General features: G+C 31.8%; 2 protein-coding genes across 6 annotated transcripts; both read right to left on the bottom strand.

The window, feature by feature from the left end:
* LOC122280118 (dormancy-associated protein homolog 4) lies at window positions 1–2,697 on the bottom strand. Of its 2 annotated transcripts, none has more exons than XM_043091095.1 (3): window positions 2,184–2,697; window positions 1,259–1,358; window positions 1–653 (listed from the first exon to the last, which is right to left on the bottom strand). In XM_043091095.1, exons 1-3 carry the CDS (start codon window positions 2,431–2,433, stop codon window positions 623–625), a joined length of 381 nt encoding a protein of 126 aa, XP_042947029.1. In that variant the 5' UTR covers window positions 2,434–2,697; the 3' UTR covers window positions 1–622. The 2 variants fall into 2 exon arrangements, with proteins under 2 accessions (XP_042947029.1, XP_042947036.1); XM_043091102.1 differs by having other exon boundaries at window positions 1,278–1,358.
* Window positions 2,698–16,439: 13,742 nt separating this feature from the next.
* On the bottom strand, window positions 16,440–19,857 carry LOC122280092 (chaperone protein DnaJ-like). Of its 4 annotated transcripts, none has more exons than XM_043091063.1 (6): window positions 19,399–19,852; window positions 18,974–19,067; window positions 18,565–18,632; window positions 17,931–17,987; window positions 17,148–17,399; window positions 16,440–16,982 (listed from the first exon to the last, which is right to left on the bottom strand). In XM_043091063.1, exons 1-6 carry the CDS (start codon window positions 19,501–19,503, stop codon window positions 16,842–16,844), a joined length of 717 nt encoding a protein of 238 aa, XP_042946997.1. In that variant the 5' UTR covers window positions 19,504–19,852; the 3' UTR covers window positions 16,440–16,841. The 4 variants fall into 4 exon arrangements, with proteins under 4 accessions (XP_042946997.1, XP_042947011.1, XP_042947003.1 ...); XM_043091077.1 differs by having other exon boundaries at window positions 16,440–16,986; window positions 19,399–19,849; XM_043091069.1 differs by lacking the exon at window positions 17,931–17,987 and having other exon boundaries at window positions 19,399–19,857.
* Between the last annotated feature and the right edge of the window lie 1,273 nt (window positions 19,858–21,130).

Genomic DNA, 21,130 nt, shown 5'->3' with positions numbered 1-21,130 from the left:
TTAGATAATCACTTATTATAATAGAATAGATATATAATAGAATACAATATTAACTTTCACTAGCTCCATTTAGATCATCAGTTGCTGCATTGAGGGAGGATTCAAAACACAGTCCATATTTACAAATAAAGAGATCACGCACAGATCAACATGCAGAGTACAGGCTCAGGAAGGGGAATATTAATGAAGAAATTAAGCAAAGAAAACAATAATAACGAGCCTCCAAATCTCGGTCACCCCAAAGCTGCATCGGTTCATTAGGCTTCATTAACAAAGCCGGCTATCCATCCCTGGCCTGCAGGCTACATGCAGCCCTCGGCTTTCCTCCTAATTTGGAAACTCCATCCAAAGCATTGGTTCTTCATTTCTTTGAATATTCTTCATCCAATTAAGCCATGCCAGCCATTTTATTATATATTTTTAGTACTAGTCTAATTAATACTTTGTTATATTTACATGTAGACGCATAAGAGACCATATATAGCCATATGGCTAAGGCTAGGGCTCTCTCTATATTATATATACATATGTACAAATATTATATATATATATATATATAGATACATATATAATATATTTCTGCTGATGCTTGAAAGCTGAAACAAAATCGCCACTTGCTCCCTCAACGATCCAAAGCAGTAGTAATCACTATCCTGAAACACATGTAGGAGATGACGATCAGGATCCCGCCGGTATATATATAGGCATGCACATTTCCCTAAATTACAATTTTCTCCTTTTTTTTTGCCAGATTTTTTTTACCATGTCATTTTTATAGCTAGGAACTAAAAGCTTGTAATTGTTCATGAAATTAATGATTTCAAACTTGTTAAAAAGAAAAAAAAAAAAAAAACTAATATTTTGATTGGAATAAACTAGTACGAGAGAAATTCGTAGTGAATTTTTGTTAGAGTCATATTTGCCTAGAAAGGATAAATATATTCAAAAAGTCGGAATAGATCTTATTTAATTATACAGTTCAGAAGAGATGAGATATTTTATTAAAAGTTAAATAAAATATTATTTTAATATAATTTTTTAATATAAATTTTATTTAAAATTAAAAAAAAATAAATTATTTATTATATTTTATATATATATAAATTTAAAAAAATTATAATAAGATAGTTCGGTTACGTATCTAAAGGTCAGTTTCAGGGATGTATATGGACAATTTTCAGTACTCCGGTATGGACAGTACTGCCAGAATGATAAGGGCATATATGTCATTCTGAAAAGTAAATAAAAGAGAGTGAACCAATCATAAGCGGTCGGACTTCTTGACTCAGCCTGTTCTAATGCCCCGGCTGGCGTTTTTCTCCTCGTAAGTTTCCTGAAGTCTCCGCCTGGTGTCCCCGCTGCATGCAAATTAACCAAAACCCATATAAACCACATATAATACAACATAAACAAAGTCTTACTTTGATTTCTTCATTTAGAAAAGAAAAGAAAAGGCTTGTTTGGCTGCTGAGAAAGCACATATACGACAATGAAACATGTATTTGAAAAAATAGTCCACTACTTTAATAACCATGCAAATGATGAATCAGGGCCCCATTAACAGGATATAATATAATGAATTGGCATTCATCCCTTTCCAGGCGGCCAAGATTTTTTAGCAATCAACATGACAACTAACTGGCATGCCTGGCCTCGATCGTCACTATAAAGAAAAACGAGTATTTGTCATATATTATTTATAATAAAATAGACTTATTTTGATATGAAATAATCGTTTTTATAATAAATAGCTAGTCTGAACAATTTTCGCTTGTTCACAAATCAATTTTTTAAAAAAAGAGAGGAAGAGCGTGTTAATCCTAAAGCATAAATTTCAACCTCTATCTTCAGTACATAAGATACTAAATAAGATATTTATTATTTCTTTTCCAACCATTAATCACTCTGTTTTTTTGCCTCGATGAACCTCCTGAAATAATACTAACAAAGAGAGCTTCATGTTTTACCCTATTCATTTCCATCCAACCATCTCTATTGATATAATAAATCTATTCTTTTCTTTTTCTTACTCCTTTTCCATTTCCTACTCCTTTTCCAGAAGCAAGAAAACCGTCTAAGAAAAACAACAGCATGATCTCCATACCCTCTGATATATTTCATGCATGCAAGAGATCAGAGAGACCAGGGGTAGGGGAGGGGGGTAATTAATTAATTAAACTTACGTGTTAGAGGTGACTCAGGGTTGCTTGGCCCCGCCGGAGATTCTGGTGCCGAACCGGGATCAACCGAAAGGTTTCTAAAATTGGAGTTAGACCTAAGAATGGTAATGCTCCGAGTGATAGGCACCTCATTGGCTACCATAGGAGGCGATCGTGTGGCTGAAAATGAATCATACTTGCGCAGTTTGCCGAGGCCGGTGTCTGGTGCCGGACCGGCAAGTGTTTCGTCCCAAAGCTTGTGAAGGAAACCCATGACTTCTTTTCTGTGTAACAACCAGAACGGCTTTACGTGTATGTACGTGTATTATACGTTTAAGCTGGTAAGTATAAGATATATATATACTTATTTTGTGTATCTGAAATATTAGCTTTAGACCGGCCTAGCTAGCTGCTAGCTTTACAAAATAAGTATATATACGAAGAGATGGGGGAACGAAACGAAGGAGATCAGAAGATGGGGGAACAATGGGTAGAAAGAGTTGTATCTTTCTTCTGCGAAGAAAGATGTAACTCTAGGGTTTTTTTTATAGGGGAAGTTCTGAGCATGAGAAAGGTAGAGGATAAGATGTTTGACGGCTAAATTTGAGTGGGGGTAGCTCCGGCTAATATGGCTTTGTTTGGAGCCATCAAATCTATTTGGGGTATGGTTAAATTAACCATGTGGGTCGCCGTCGTTGGTAATTTATAATTCCACATCATTAATCTCATCCAGATCATCTCGATCGTTAACAACGGGTCAAGATCATTACTAGCTCTTAATTAATATACATGCATGAGGTTTAATATAATACATGCAATTAAGAATATGATGATCGATTAACGTCATACTTGAATTGCATGTTCAAATTCCAAAGTTTCCGGATCCATTTAATTAATTGATTTGTTTATATACACAGTACCACGTACAAGACTAATTATAACTTGAATGCAGTTAATTACCTGATTTGCCCCCAAAAATTAACTAAAAATTCGAAAACTACTCTAAAAGTGAGCAAGATAGAGAACCCAAACAAAGAATCGTTTGTATAATTAATGGGCAATTCAAATAAATCTCTCTTAACGATCGTTGTTATCAACGACAGAGAAAGAATAGCCATCTTAATTATAGCCATCGGTATTGTAATTTTAGTAGAAAAATTTAGCCTATAATAGCTCATGAATTTTGAAATGACCCATAAAAGATAAAAAGCTATGTTACGTACAGTCGTTTTTATATATTTTTACATATTATATTAATATAATTGATTAAAATAATTATTTTATATTAAAAAAATGATAGAATCAATTATATTAATAAAGTATATAAAAAATACGTACAAATAATTATATATAAAATTTTTGAAAGATAAATAAAGACGTCCATCAAACGAAAAAAATTGCATATATATATATAGAGGTCACATGCATGGGTAGTTATGGTACTACAGAGTAAGTAATAATAGATCATACAGTAGATCGTTCGTTAATGACAATTTAATTTGAATGTAAAAATCAGAGGAGAAATTGAGCAGCCAGCCAGCCGAATGATTTTAGTCGAGCCGAGAAGGAGAAAAGCACCAAGCGATGCCAAAGTTATCGGAAGAAGAGACTGAGTCAAGTTGTTGGACAGGTGGCCCCCACTAAGGAAATAAATATGTTACACGTCAATGGGATAAGGTTGAAGCAAATCTAGAATCTAGATGTTGAGGTCCACCCTGATTGGGATATTGCATCCGTCATTTTAAATTTTATTATTTTTAATTATGTTCCGTGAGTTCAAATATACCTACAAATTCAAAACGTAATTTTACTCGATATTCCACAAATCCGATATTTTGGGACGCATTAATCTCGTCTTCATGATTGTTTTACTAATTTATTAGAAAGGACTTTTCTGGCTTAATTGGTAAAGTGAAGTTTCTGGCCTTATCGTGACTACAATGCCGAGTTGAAATAGGCTGAAAAAAGATATATATTAATATGTCACATCAATAAATATAATTAATAATCATATAATTTTAAAAAAAAATTAATATTTACAGTTAAAAAATATATAATCTATACAATTCACATAAAAAATTTAATTTTTTAATTATATATTTTATTATTTTTTAAAATAAATACGTGCCGCTTAGACAATCAATAACTATTTCTAAATCTAAAATATACTCATACCCCCAACAATACGGTGTTTATATAGTTATACGTACGTATACAGATCATTGTCGAAATGCAAGGGAGCAGCAAGGGATTTTCCTGCCAAACCCTTTTCAATAATTAATGCATGATAAGTGAAACCAATAAAAGCATATGGCCATATTATTATTATATGTGAGGACGGGACCAAATTTTCTAAAAATCTTACAAACCTGCATGATTAAGACTTGCATTGGGTGTAAAATGGGCCAGGAGGATTATCTTATTTTCCGTATGAGACGTAAATTATATGACTATTATACAAAGATAATTGACCGTTCGAATAATATCAGAGTTAGGCGCTACAGATCAACTTGCTCCTTGACCTTTTAATATTTCAACAATGTTGGCATCAATATTATTTTTAAATAAATAAAAATTGAGATTTTAAATTTATAAATTAACGTGATTTTATGTAATTTTTTTTAATTTATTTAATAATAAAATTAATTTTATAATTTGACTTACTAAATCAATTCACCTCAATTTAACTAAAAAATTTATTTAAAAATAGTCAATAATAATGAAGTAGCAAATTAAGAGAAAATATTTATTTACTCTATTATTATTTAATTAGTTGTGATGTAAAGTAATGCAAATCAAAAGGGAAAGATAAGCATTTTTTACAAATATTTAATGTATGATAATATGTCATTTTCTATATTTTGTTGACCGGTGGACAAAGATTTACATATGCCCTCGTAATTTTTCGTTCAAAAGGTTGATTTTCTTGAGTAAACACAAACGTGGGTCAGGAGGGAGATTGACATTCTATCACTTCCCAAACAAAATTATTGAGATCGAGGAAGATCTTAATATATTATTTGGCCCTATAAGGTATTTTTTAAATATTTTCAGATATATTTTTTTTAATAAAAATTTATGTGTAGTTATTTTTATTTACTTTTTATGTATTATATTAATGTGATTGGTCGTATCATTTTTTTTAATATAAAATAACTGTTTTGACCAATCATATTAATAGAATACGTAAATAGTACATAAAAGTAACTATATGTAACAAAATTCTTTTTTTAAACATTATTAAAACACAAAATACTTTTTAATTTTAAATATTCAATCTTTTAAACTAATGATTACAAATTTCGTAAACTTTCAAATAAAATATAAAAAATAATATAATTTTTTAAAATATTAAAATAATATTTTAATTTAATTTTTTTCTCTCTCATTTTTCTAAACTCAATAAAAGATCTTAATCCAAATATTTTTATTATTATTTAATATTTATAAACCATGCATGTCACTACTATTTACGGATATTATGAAATATTATAAATGTCCAAACAAGTCTTAATCTCATCCCAGTAGGTGTAGTAGGATACCAATGGAGACTCGTTAATCCAAGGGCGCCAGGCCTAATGAGTACGCCTTAATTAAAACATCGATCCAAGTCATGCCTAAGGATGTGATGTCTACTTTTGCTGTTTTGTAAGAATGAGTTCATATTTGACTTATTTTTAAGAATCTTTGAAATATAATTTTTCTCTGTTGCAAGATAAAATCCTATACTATTATAGATATCAAATGAACGTATCAAATGAGGTGTATAAATATTAAATACGATCGAGTACAGAATATAAATGATTATAGAAGTTCCCAAAGTCTTGAAAAGTGGATACCAATGTTTCAAATGGCTTCATATACATTCCCACAAAGATGGGATCTTTTATGAATCTGAAGATCATAGAATATGCGATGACCATTTGAATTCCATTAATTAATATTATTAATCCCACCAGAGTTTGCATGGAAATTCTTCAAATTGGATTAATTAATGTAATGGCCCCCACAAAGACTTTATTTACAAGACTCTACATGATCACGACTCTGAATGAAAGTCTTGTTGATCAAATGAGTCTAATATTGCGCTAGTTAAAATGCATTACCGTCTCTAATAATTCATGTTGGTTAGGTAAAGAAACGATGGTGAGAGAAAAGGAACTATATATTTAATATTTGTTTTCAGTAATGTCTTCTTTTGTTGTTCATAGAATTAAGGCATCATTAATTAGGTCATATGTCCCACCACGCATCTTATTTGTTTCTGGTTGTTTATTAGCTATGCTGCGCGCAGCTAGGCACTAAAATAGATACTAGTTTACAGTACTTAATGTGTACTGGAACATGTATTTTTTTTGTTTTAAATGTCATGTCAAAAAATTGAGATCAAATGAGAGGTGGAATTGTTCGATTTGTAGAGTCTGATTTATTGACGTGTTTGTTCGATTTGATGACCTAATCCGATAAAAATATATTATGATTTTTTAGTAAATTTTCAATCAGGATTGGCCAATATTTGCTTGCTTGAGCCGTTGCATTAAAAGGTTTTGGCATTGTTTGCGAGTCGAGAAGTAACGAGCATAAAGTTCGCTCGTTGTTCGTGTGACACCTAGTTCGAGCAAAGTTCAGGGAGAGGATTCGCTTTAAACTTGCTTAACATGTTGCTCGAGTAAATATTGGTAAGAGAATTTGATAGAGGTGCACTCAATACTCCACTCGAGCAAATAAAATAGTAAAGTGAAAGATATGATTTCTACCACTTGACATTATAAATATGTACTTAATAAATAGTACAGTTGGTTCTTAATAGTTAATTTTGACCCAAAGTGTATTTGTGATTCCCCAATTAATAAAATTTTCTATATCTAGATAGACGTTAACACGTTGTCAAATCACATTAATTTTCTATTATGTGATTAATTTGTTTGTATTTATTTTTACTTTATTACCATCATTTTTCACAACAGGAATGAATCCTTTCATATAGTTCAGTCATCGAACCAAACAAAAAAATAATAAAAATAAATAAAGTAATTGTCCGCTTCACTTTAAAACAATATGAAATAAAAAAGAAAAAGAAAGAACAGAAAATTATTATCATGGATATCAAAAAAGTTACCTTAGACCCAATTCACTTGCTTCCATTAACTTTAAAAGTAATAATGGCATTGATGGTGGAAGGGATATTTGTACCATTTAGTAATCAATTCCACAACTTATAATTTAGTTAAGAGATAAGAATAAGAAGAGATAAGAATAATAGATTCAGACTTTTAAGAAGAAAATGACTCTCACTTCTAGTAGAAGATGAACTTACATTTTTTAAAAGAAAAGACTTTATAAGACTAATTAAACTTCTATCACTCTAAGAAAATAATCTCTATAAATAACTTACAAGAGTTAACAAATCCTTAATTTGATTTATTATATATTCTTACTATCATATTATTATTCTGACTTTCACATCGGAGATTTCACAGGGTAACTAATGTCACCCCTTCATTTGTTACAGATAATCCATGTGGTGGGTGGCGGGGAAACACATCTTTAACAAATAAGTAATTATCCCGAATCATCAAGTACATGTTCTTAAAATGTTATTTAATTTATTTAAGAATAAAATGGTATCATAATTTTATTAATAATTTTCACTTATAATGAAAAAATAAAGTATGCAAATAGAGCACGGATGACCACTAAATTTCCAGAATCAAACTTGTGGTTTAGACTAGAGAGTTAAAGTAAAGCAGAAGAAAAATGTTAATATTAATTTTATAAATTATTTATAAGAGAATTACATTACTACCCACCACTAAAACAGTTATAAAAAAAAAAAAAAAAAAAAGTGGCGGCCCATCATGGAACCGTCCAAAAGGGCCCAAATGGCATCCATAGCCAGGGGTCCCAGGGTGGACTACTGTATTTTTATTTATTTATTTTTAAATTGGACTACTCTATTTTTAAATGTGTTTTTTAAGGCCATTATATTATGCATGACAATGACACGTCCAAAACTAAAGCACTGAAAAGTTTATTCCTACAAATCGTAAATTGGTAATGATATTTGGATCTTCATGAAGGTCTTAAATCTAAGTTTTATGGACTTTGGGCTAATTCTTTCACGGCGATTGGGCCTTGTAATTTATATTTGGATATTGATACTTTATTTCCTTTTTAATCCTGGTAACTTCTCTTCGTTTCCATTTTGAATTAAGGAGTTGATACAATCATGGATCAAAAACTTGGGAGCAAGAAAGAATTAACATAGAAAATTAAAAAAATATTATCCCAAAATTCATTTTCACTTTAGCTCGTTAATTAAGAGATTGTTTATATAATGAGATGAGATGAGATAGTTTTATATAAAAATTAAAATTTGAATAAGATATTATTGTTATAAACTAACTTGTATTGTATAACCACATTTAGTCGTCATTATTGACCAGGCCTTAGCCGTCAATTAAGACCTTTGTATCCCTATATATATGTGGATATTCATAGGTTCATTGAGATTAATAATGAAAACTCTCTCATTTTCTATCTTTTTTATGAATTCACAACACGTTATCAGCACTATGTGAGAAAAATTCTTCCTCCTCCAGCTACCATTTCTCTCTCTCTAGTTTCTCTAATCCTTGTCAAAATTGGATTATGAGTTTCTAGTGCTAAGGCTCGATCTTAAATCTTCTTTTCTAGTGCTAAGAACGCAGAACACGTTGCATATCTCTCTCTGTTTCTATTACGGTTCTCGAAGCGTAAGGAAGTTACAGAGAGGAAACAACACACTTCCCTCTGATGTTTTTATATGTTCTACTGATTGTTTAGATTGAAGGAAATGTTTACAGGCAACCTGATCAGTTTATCGAAGATTGTGGTTGGTGGGGGTTTTCAATGACGTATGTCTTTGGAGGATGCTGAGTGATGACGACGATTTGCCGGATCAATGTCGGGAACGACGGCACTTGAGGATCGAGATGAGGAGGCTGGTGGTGATATCTACGGTGAACTCTCCACCGATACCGTCAAACTAGAACCAGAGGGAGAACACTAGCCGAACGGAATGCTTGGCAGATTCAAAATGGATCTCTACTAGTATAAACGTAGGCCACCATGGCAACCATGCGCACGACAACCGCGGTGCTATCTCTATATCCAATCCCCATCAGCAAAGGATCATACTCCGCAGCAAACGAGACCTGAAATTTTATCTCCAGTTTTCTTTCTAAAATTTTATCTATCTAAATTCTCTATGTATATGCATTTACCCATACTCTCAATTCGGTTCCATTGCTGATTGTGGATACCGCTCTACTTGATCCTTTCCCCTAAGGATTAGATCTAAGTTCATAGTGATCAGATCTGAGGGAAGCACCCCTTGGAGCCACCCCTGACTCGGCTCATGAACCACGAGTTCATCACCTCAGTGCCACTCCACTATGTTCGCAACCAAGGGGCTATCCCCAAGACCAGGTGGGAGGACTGAGACATCGAGCAACTTGCCCGATTCACCAGGGACGAACTTGTCACCGAGTTCAAAACCCTCGAGTTACCGGTCACTCTTGTATGCGCGGGAAACAGACAGAAAAAGCAGAATATGGTAAAACAGACCGTTGGTTTCAACTAGGGAGCAGCCGAGGTCTCCACATCGATGTGGCATGGTGTACTGCTCCGACATGTGCTAAAGCAGTGTGGGATCTTGAGCCATAAACGTGGGGCCCTCAATGTTTGCGCCAGGTGAGATCACGAGCATGGTAAAGTCTTGGTTCAATGATTATCTGAAAGCACTGGAAGCCGATATTCAACATGTTATCATTATTCAAATATGTTATGCCAATCATAAAAAGTTTTTATGTCGTGGCTCTCGTCAGGAAAAAACATTAATGGAAACCATTAGTCAAAAATGGCATGCCAACCATAAAATGACTTGTTTATCCAAGTTACACGAAGGTTCTGATGATTCTGGAGCTTGTGGTCTTCGACTTTAAGTAAGTTTTTTAATATATTATTTTCAATCTCTAATGTGAGTCTTAAAAATTATATTCATTATTATTATTTGATAAAATTCTATATTTATTCACATAGTTTACATATCAGTTATATCTATGGTGAATTAAAATTTTCATAATTTACATTTCAGTTATACCTATGGTAAATTTTTTTTTATTCACATAATTTATATACAAGTTTTATTTATTCTTTTTATACTTGTTATGAATTATTGATGATATGATTTATCTTGGAATCGAAATTGAGCATCCCTAAAGGACCGCTCTAAATCAATAATTTTATTGAGTATCTCATAGTTTAAATGAGTGATATGTGTACCAAAAGCTCATTATGATTAATGCACCTAAAGTTGCATAATTGAAATTGTGTAGAGAAAAGTCACTAAAAAATATATGTTTAAAATGAATGCCTCGAATGTACTCTTGAAGTAGCCATATCGAGTGTGCTCCTAAAGTAGCAATATATTCCAAATTTATATCTGGTCTTCTAAAGGGTAAGCAAAATAATGAATTTTTGTTAAGAAATCATTAGTCACGTCCTAATAGTTTCACATCATTCATTGAAGTGAATGATATTGGATTTATATTATTTTATTTCCTGAAGTGAAAAGTAATGCATTTTTATTCAAAAGGAATTAAGAGATTGGACGTGGTAATGAATATATATAATACCTTTATGATGTCGGGTCAGAAGCTCATATTGAAAAGATTACCCGCTTTCTCTTTGAAATGATATTATACAATTATTAAATTAAATATTATGATGCATCAAAAGTGATATGATTCAAAATATTTGTATCTTTTTCATGATTATCTTAATCATCCAAAATCAATTACGATAAGTTGAATAATTTTCATATGGACGTCCATAAAAGAACCAGAAGATTCTTTTACTATAAAATCTTACCACCAGGAGTAGAAAGAAAAATTTCCTAGAAGCAAATAAAATGAAATAATTCGACGTTATCTTGATTATCATAAGTGAACTAGAAATTCAGATGATAATTAAATTATGGATGCAATAAGATAAAAATGTCTCATATTCTAACTGCTAAAATCCTAGCGATGATTGAAGTCCTCGTATGACAATTAAGAAATTTAGCAGTCTAATAAACATAAGAAAAGTCTAAAAGTATGTGAGACCTATTGATACAAAAGATAAAACATCTCAAAAGAGAAAAACACAAATAATTTGGTGCTCCTGAAGAGGCTATATCCACAAAACAAGCAATAAAATTCATCTAAATTTTTTGTATAAAATTCTCTCATATAAACTCTTGAAGATTATAAATCTCCTAAAAAGTGCATCCTGAATAGATTTTTTATGAAATATCTTCCCTTAAAGAGGGACATGTATCTGAAAATAACAAGATTTCGATACATTTCATGAATAAAAGAGAAATTCCAGATAGAAATAAAACATTTGTCGACAACGTATTTTCATATAAGATGACAATTGACATTACCAGAAGTAATGAGTGAATCAAGAACCGTCGAAGAATACCGACGTATAAAATATTGACCAAATTTGAAAGAAACAATTCCTGCAGAATTGATATCACTAGTAAAATATGATGCATATGAGCTTGTAGTCCAAACACCTAAAAAGGTGATGCTTGTTGAATATCACTGGGTATTTATATAAAGGAAATAAAAATGTGATATATAAATCACGAGTCAGTTTATCGTAGACAATTCCTGTAGAATTAATATCACTAGTAAAATGTGATACATATGGACTCGAAATCCAAATACATAAAGACGTGATGCTTGTTAAATATCATTGGATATTTTATATAAATGATATAAAATGCCTGAAACTTCTAATCTGAAAATGTGATATATAAATCACGAGTCGGTTTCTCGCAGAAACAATATTTATATGCTTTTAAAATGGTTGAAATTATATTGAGATTTTTATTATTTTAAAAGTTACCAAGAGTTTGGATATGCATGATTAACTGTATATATTTATATGGATCATTGGATCATGACATATATATGAAAATCTCTTAAGGATATAAAATATCTGAAACTTCTAATCTGAATACATCCAGAAATATGTATTCTAAAGTTTCAAAAATCTTTATTTGATCTAAAACAATCCAAACGCATGTGAAACAAGCTATTTTCATATATTTTCAGTATCCATTGCAGTTTATATAGATAATTTAAATGTCATTAAGGATCTAGAAGAGCTCATAAAAATTGCATATATTTGAAATATAAATCTGAAACCCTTGTGACTTCAAGGAGGAGATGAATGAAATTATTAGTTCTGAAATACAAGCTTTTAAATGTAATTAGTATTTCAGATTCATATTACGATTTTGTAATAAGTGTGCATTATTAAAGAGAAATAAAATGGAGCACACAGAACATCTACCAGAAGATAGAAACACAAATATAAATATTTGTGAAATATTATTTTATTATCTCAAAACAAAATTACAGAAATTTGAGGCATTTCGCCTCATTCTTTAAACGCTTTTGTTTTTCAAGAATCTGCATAGCATCCTTATCTAAAGAAGTAGGTAATCGATAAGAAGATTTAAGTAAAGATTTTAAATTCCTATTCTCTTACTTTATTGCTCATATCTTTATATTGGATTCTAAAAGAAGTCGCTGAAGGATAGAAATATTTTCGTAGAATTTGTCAACCCCATAAATTTTGGATTGCAGTAGTTAAGAAAATGCGACAATGGATGATGAGTATCGGGTAGCTAGACTCACAAGCTTGTAGATAACTTCATTATCTGACTTATTAGTTAGATCATTATTGTATTGAATTATAATACCTGTGGTAGAAGCAGAAACAATTGATGAACGATGTGCATAATACCTCATATATTGGCCATAAGAAAATTGCTGAACTATTGCAGAAAGAGATTGCAGAGTAAGAATGTAGTATAATTACAGAAAAGTGAAGGAAATGAGATGCAAATGAAGATGAGCTGAATATCTCTTTTATAGAGAAAATTATGACAAAGCATCTCTATTGCTTCACAGCATCTCTCGTGAAGCATATCTCTATAAGAGATAAGAGATGTAACATCATAACTCTATGGCGCCTGACAGCTACAGAAGAGCTGAAAATCCTACGGTGCTTGTCTAGTCTAAAAACCTGGCCACCATTTTTGTTGAAAAAGGAGGTTAGCGGCTTAATTTTGATGAATTCTCCACTAACTGCATTATTTATAAGAACTCCAGAAGAGCACAATTCTAGAAGAGTATTGAATTTAATGTTAAAATGATCTTGAATCAATATGGTGAATTTCATTATAAAGTCTTGAAGTACTTTTATATGGACAAAACTCATCCTCTGAGTACTCCAATGGTTGCTTGATTATTTGATGAGCAAAAGATCCATTTCGTCCTTGTGAAGACGATGAAAAAATTCTTGGTTTTGAAGTACCTTATCTCAGTGATTATTTTATCAACATAGATCAAGTCCACAATTAGTTGGATATTCGAATGCAGACTATCTTTTAGATCCACACAAGAAGCTCATTGCAATTCATGAGAATAAATGTGAAATTGATGTCAAGAAGATACAGTCAAGTAATAATCTGACATATTTATTTACTAAAGTATTACCAACTGCAATATTTAAGAAGATTGTACAGAATATTAGAATGCGAAAACTTGAAGACCTATTATCATGCACATTTCAAGGGAAGTAATGTCTTGAAAACTTGTACCAATTATACTCTTTTTCCTTCAATAAGATTTTATCCCACTGGGTTTTTCTTTGCAAGGTTTTAATGAGGTAATCCTAAAACATTTGACGGTACACATGAATACTATACTATTTTTCCTTCTCTATTGGTTTTTTCCGATAGAGTTTTTTCTTGATAAGGTTTTTAACGAGGCATATTCTTTAAATATGGTCATCCAAAGGGGAAGTGTTATAAACTAACTTATATTGTATAACTACATTTAACTGTCATTATTAACCAAGTCTTAACCATCAATTAAGATTTTTGTAACCTTATATATATGGAGATATTCATAGGCTCATTGAGATTAATAATGAAAACTCTCTATCATTTTCTATCTTTTTCATGAATTCACAACATTTATTATAATATTATATTTTAATATTATGATTATTTTAAAATTTAAAAAAATTATAAGAATAAGGTGAGATGAGATAGTTTCTCAATTAAAACAGCCCCTAAATTTGATAAGTGAAACTATAAAAATACTTGACTCTCTTGTTCTAGGATCGTGATTTTATTATATTTATTGAGCAATAACATTAAATATAGTTTAATGTATACAAATTTTGTGTAATTCATTTATTAAAAAAATAGAATTTTTCACGTGAGTATTGCGTACGATGTTTTCCAAATGGTAGTCAGTATTGATATATTATAATATGAGGACACGGCTACTGTACCACTTGGAATATACCCTTGGGCTTATTTTTTTTTTCAAAAAGTAATTTATATTTTTTAATCACTTTTTTAATTACTAAATAAAAAAATATCAATACATTTAAAATCAAAAGAAAACCAACTGTATACTGTAACTATACAACTGGAGCGGCATACAGCATTTTCCATAATATAAAGCTGATGATGTTATGAGTCATGGTGTCAACTGTCAATCAACTTGAATTGGTGCACTGGACATGGGCATTTAGGATCGTTATGATAATGCAGTACACATGCATGCATGCATGCACACAAATTACACAATGGAACTAGTTTGGAAAGCAACGCTATCGCGAGGTTCTCTAAGTTGCCATCGCTTCCAGGGGCGGCGGGGGACAAAAGCAAGTGGCCTTTCATTTTGTGCTCCAAATGAATGACTAGTACGCATCCGTCGGCTAAGAAAAAGGCAAAGACGTCATGAATAGGGGGCATATAAGCAAGCTGGATGCATTAATTATGAATGATTTGACCAAATTGTGTATGCATGCAAGGTCTTCTGTCTATATCTCCCTCTCTCACGCACACCATGAATCAAAAAACTATAAATGCAATATATATATAATATATATATATATTATATTAAACTGATGTATTCTCCCACGTTTGAATATTATATAAAAGTCTTTCAGTACTCAAATATCATATATATATATATAGGACCCATTTAATCAAGTATATGTATATTAATTTGATTGAAACAGTAGTAATTAAGTAGATAGGGAGAGAGAGAGAGAGAGAGTGTGCAACTTGTCCAACTTGTGTGCGTTACATCTTCACTCTTATTACTATTGTTATCATGTCATTGTTGCATTCAAAATTTCTGGATGAACATGATGGGCCCTATGACTTCTTTTTTAAAAAAAAAACAAGAACCAAAAAGTAGACCAGCTGTATCTTCAACACATGGAATTTGTCGTGGGTTCCTACCCACGTGATGTAGGGCCATAGGCCCAAAGTAATATTCCTAGTCTCCAACATTTCTACAATACTGCCATATTTTTTATTGCCCTGGAAAATATAGAATGTCTATGTAAACGATCCATTCGTGGCAAGTTGTGCTCTAGTGTAAACAAAATTTAAAAAATTGGTTAAGAGAGGATGGGAGAATGAGTTGAGATAAAAATTTTATAAATAGTAATGAAATAGTCTGTAAATAATAATAAAATAATTTAAATTAAGTATTTATTAAATTCTAAGAAAAGAGAAAAAAAGTTAAATAAAATTAAAATATTATTATAAAATAATTTCTTAATATTATTTGTGTTTTAAGACTTGAAAGATTGAATTATTTTTTATTTTTTAATTGAAAGTTTAAAAAAATTATAAAAATTAGTTTGAAAAATGTATAATAATTAATTTAAAATTATTAATATTTAAATAATATTTAGAAAGAAAATAAAATGAATGTTTTTTTTTCGATCAGTTAATAGTTCCGTCTCGTTCATAATCGGTTTATTTCGGTATCGGTTTTTAAGATCAAAACCAATTTTATACTAGTTTTTATATTTTGAAGATCAGTTTAAACCAATATTTATATATTTTTAATATTATATATAATATATCTTTTATGCAGTTTTTTATATATTATATTATATATATTATATGCCAAATTGCTTGTTAATAAAACATAAAATTTATTATTCATATCTATTAATCGTATAGCATAAAACTAATGTAGCTTTTAATATAACATATAAATTTTAATAATTTTAATCTTATAACATAAAGGAAATATAACATTTGACTGGGTGTGCCCCTAGGCATTCGGCACAACCAGTCAAAAGGTGCAATTTCTTTTCACCTTGTCTACTTATTTCATGAGGGAACCAACAGCCTGAAGACCAAATAATGTATTGATTGCCTCTAGTGTCCAACATTCAGCATCTCGTCTTATACATATACTGAACAATCCGAAGGGAACAAATTCATTAGATTCGACTAAAAATAAAGCAATCGGAGCATGGGAAGTGGGAAGATCTCCTGAACTTGGCTTCCAAAGGAACCCAAAGAAAAAAAGGGAAAAAAAAAAAAAAACAATTGAACCAGGGCATTACAACTAAACATTAAGATTGAGCACGAAGCATGCAGCTAGAAATGTTGAAGTGGGGTAGAACAATGAGCCATGATATCACTGGGGGGAGGGGTGTTGTCGATTCTGCCTCCACCAATGTGAGCAAAAGACTACTTCCAAGGAAATCTCTGCTTAAGTGATGCATCATCTCTCTCTCAGGGTCAAGTCAATAGGATAAGGTTGGATTTGAGCCTACTGGCGTGATCAGATGAAAACTTTTGTTTCCTGCCATACTACTTCGTCTACCGCCTCCTCCTGGAACTCCTCTTACACCCCTCTGCTTTCTGGCATCTCGGCGCTGTTCCGCCTGTCTTCAATAATTTAGGCATGGAAAATGCATTAGTATGCAGCTGACGTAAGAACCTCTCAGCTCTTAACATGTCTAACTTTATTCTTTGAGAGAGAGAGAGAGAGAGAGAGAGAGAGTAATAACTACGTTATAACTCCATTAAAAGAGAGAGATTGTACTAACCCCAAAACAGAAATCCTGAAAGTTGGCCCCAAACCCAGAGGCAGAGGTGTCCTCCAAATTTGTCTTCCCAAAATTCATCTCTGAGGAATTGCGCTTGTTGCTGGAACCAGAAGTCTCACAATAAGACACGTAGGATGAGGACGAACTAGAACAAGTAGTAGTCTGTGAGCTTGAGCCGAATGAGCCAATATCGCCTTGAAATAACTCGTCAAACAACTCCTGCAATTCCTCAAAGCTCTCCTCCCCCTTTTCCTGTAAAATTTCACAACCCAATAACAATATATTAAAGACATCCTCAGTATTCGCATGCTAACCTTCTCGTCATTTTCTACAACATATTGTTTATTTCATGGAAACAAATAAAAGTTAGTTTCCTGCAAATCGGCAAATATCTTGCAACTCAAATTTCATAGGGACCCCACAAGCGTCAAAATCACAGCCACCAGGGGGAGATACTTTTCCATCATATGAGGTGGGGGGAAAATCAGAGCTCAGGATAAGCTCAGGCCGAGGGTTCTAAGGGCCTACGTACGGCTTGATAGTTTTGATAGGTACTAGGGGCCCAAATGAATAATAAAATCGAAGTATGTTGGTCCAATGGCCTTTAACTGACCCATTTTAGCCCCAGCAACCCAAGCAAAAGCTGTCCTTTACTAAAGCCAGCAAAGACGGCTCCAATCCCAGGTAGGAATTCACAAAAAAGAGGGTCATAGATTCATTGGACTGGAAAAAGAAATTTAACCTGGTAAAAAAGCAATAAACAAGGAAGAGATAGAAGCTTACATTGGACTTTGTTTGGGTCATCATGACTGCCATTTCATTGAGAAAATCACCCATTCCCTGTGGGTAACCGACGATTATAAGTTAAATCAAATAAAAGGCGATTCCTTTTGTGTTGTCTTTTTTTTTATTTTTTTTTGGTGTTCCTTGCTAAGGCTCCAAGCCATTAGGAAACCAACAGAAATTGATTTTTTTTTAAAAAAAAACACATTCATATTCCCACCGACAACCACATCCAAAACTTTGACACATATTCAAATAACAAGACAAAGAAGGGTTGGCGGCCAATGGCCATGTCGAAAATAACGGGAGATTGTCAAACCCCTAATTGAAACGGTGCTATTGCGATCACTACAAAACGCAAAAATTGATTCCGGGGACAAAAATAAAAGTACCAAAAGATGCAAAACCCAGTACTGCTTAGCCTAACAAATGCCTAGATGCCCACAATAAATGCTCTGGTTTACGAGCAATGATTGGAGGAATAACAAATCCACCAGTTTTCCATAGGTTGCAATAAATATTGGTCAACTGTTTGAAAAGTCAAAGAAAGATGCAGATGACCACGTTTCCAACTAATCACGAACGCCACAACCTAATCCGCATGTTAACAAGGTCGTGGAGAATGAAAACTTACGTTTTCGTCGTCATCGCTGTCGTAGACTCCTACATCGTACAGAAACCTTTTATTCGCGTCAGAGAGAACTGTACTCAAAGCACAGAAAGAACAAGACACCATCTCGTGAATCCAATAAATTATTTCGACCCAATAAGATAGAATTAAAAAGGAAAGAAAGAAAGAAAAAGCATTCATGACTTTCGGAACATTTTAAAAATGAGTTTTGTTAAATTCAGATAAAATTACGAACTAATCATTATTTTATATTTAAAATTTAAATTAATATTATTATTAATAAAATTTATTTTTTAATCAATTATATTAGATTAATAGATATATTAATATATAATTATATTTGTAACTGAATTTTTCCTTTAAAAATAAATGCTTTCATGGGATAGATGAGAATAATCGAAATCATAATTACCAGAATAGGCTTGTTGGATGGCCTGGAACTTTTTCTTTGCTTCTTCCACGAACTTTGAGTTCCCCAAAGCTGAACATCGATCTGGGTGCCATCTCTAGCGCAACAAGCAAAATATGTTTCTTACATAAAAGGTTCTACAATTCACACAGTTTTCCTCATATCCCAGTAAAAATTTATCGTTTCCGAGCCCTTCTCTTTTTCTCGTACAGGAAATCCCGTAAACCAAAATCCTCTTACAGTTCAAAAATTATCATAAAAACAGTAGTTTTTCAATGATCCGGACGGAACCCGTATGTTCATTTGAGTAACTAAGCTCAGAAAAAGTTTTGTAGGAGATGTTTTTAGATTTAAAAGAAGACCCATTTGATTGAATCGTGAAGAAAAGCCTTCGAAAAAAGCGAACAAGAAAGGTTTCCAACGCTAACCATTGCAAGTTTCTTATAAGCATTCCTGAGCTCCGACGCAGTGCATTCCTTTTTCAGCCCCAGGACTGCATAGAAGTCGTCGCTTTTCTCTTCTCCGTTTTCCATTCTCCAACCCACCAAACAAACACACAGAACTCGGGGAAAAAAAAAAAGAAGAAGCAACAGCAACACAAACCAAGACACTCTTTCGTTGTCGACTAACTCACACAAACCTATTGGCCTAAATATCAAACGATCTCGTAAACTCCTAAAGGATACGTGTGCATATTACGAAACTTGGACTACATCTTTGTGGGTTGCAACACGGAACCTTAGCATTTGGTTTTCGTGGCAAAGAAGGGGAGGAGAGAGAAGAAAATAAGGGAGAGAAATCGTAATCCTCCCCCCAAACGCTAAGGCTCAAGAACACTCCAGAAACCGGACTAATTTTATACAAAGTAAATCACTTTTACAATTTTTTTTGGGTTGTTTTCATAACACTAGAATAATTTAATATCCCGATTTTAACAATTAATTCCATGCGTTTCATTATCTGCTGACTGTGTGACAAGGCCACGGACACGATGTGCGGTTGAGATTGCAGGGTGGTGGTAGATATTTTTTCCAGATTGTGTATCCAGAAACTTCTGTTTTAACTGTGAGGTCTTTCTTGACGGTACACTTTGTGAGACTGATGAGAATTGAAACCCAGAGCTGGGTCCCACTGGCAACCTCGCAACACAATTGGCATGAAAACGAGGTGGAGGATCCACCTTTGCAATCAGACCTCCATTTTGGAAAATTTTACTGTAGTGCCATTCCATTTTTGGGAAAACAAATTTTGACATTTAAATTTCTGATTAAATATAAAATTTTATTATATATAAACAAATTCATGTATTAATGGATATATTAATATTAATTTTTTTTATTTAAAAATTTAAATTAAAATTATTTTTAATAAAATTTATTTTTTAATTAATCATATTAAATTAATATATATTAATGTGTAATTATACTTACAACTAATTTTTTTTTAAATATATTATTGGTAAGTGATTTAGGAGAAATACTCAATAATTTATATCAAAATTAGATAATGTTTGCGTACAATTTAGGAGAAAATACCTCATCACCAAATCGATGTATCTTAACATAATATATTAAAACATAAAAGTAATATTAAAAAAATATATTTTAATAAAATTTTATTTAATTTTAAACTTTCATCTTAATTTACTTGCGAAAACAATGATAGATATATTTTGAAGTGCATTTGTTGTCATTAGTTTTTAATTAATAAGGTAACTGAAGTTATTTTTTCCCCAAGATACAATTAGTCTTTAATCCATTTTCAGTTCATTCCAAACTTTTTATGAATTTTATATTCATCAGAACTTGACATTCAAACAGACTCGTTTCCAACTTTCCACTCGATTAGTTATTACTAGTTGATGATTCCCATCTCTCATGAGTACTTCTGCAACGACCTTTTTCCTCTTTCTTTGGTTTGACGTTAGTACGTTTTATCTATTATTATTATTTAATATTTAAAAAATTATCAGTAGTAAATTTGTATTTTTTTAAAACATATTTATAAGAAAGACAGAATAACTGAAGGTCACACCTACTTAGAAAATCTTTTGAGCATGAGAAAAACACAGAAAATTGAATATATACGCAGGTGTCAAAGTATTAAATAAGATTAATATTATGAGCGTTTAAATTTTACGTATGTTTTTTTAAATAAACA

This window comes from Carya illinoinensis, chromosome 1 (assembly GCF_018687715.1).
Source record: "Carya illinoinensis cultivar Pawnee chromosome 1, C.illinoinensisPawnee_v1, whole genome shotgun sequence".
NCBI lineage: Eukaryota > Viridiplantae > Streptophyta > Magnoliopsida > Fagales > Juglandaceae > Carya > Carya illinoinensis.
The sequence above is the reverse complement of the archived record's forward strand: the minus strand, read 5'-3'. Positions and strand labels throughout refer to the sequence as shown.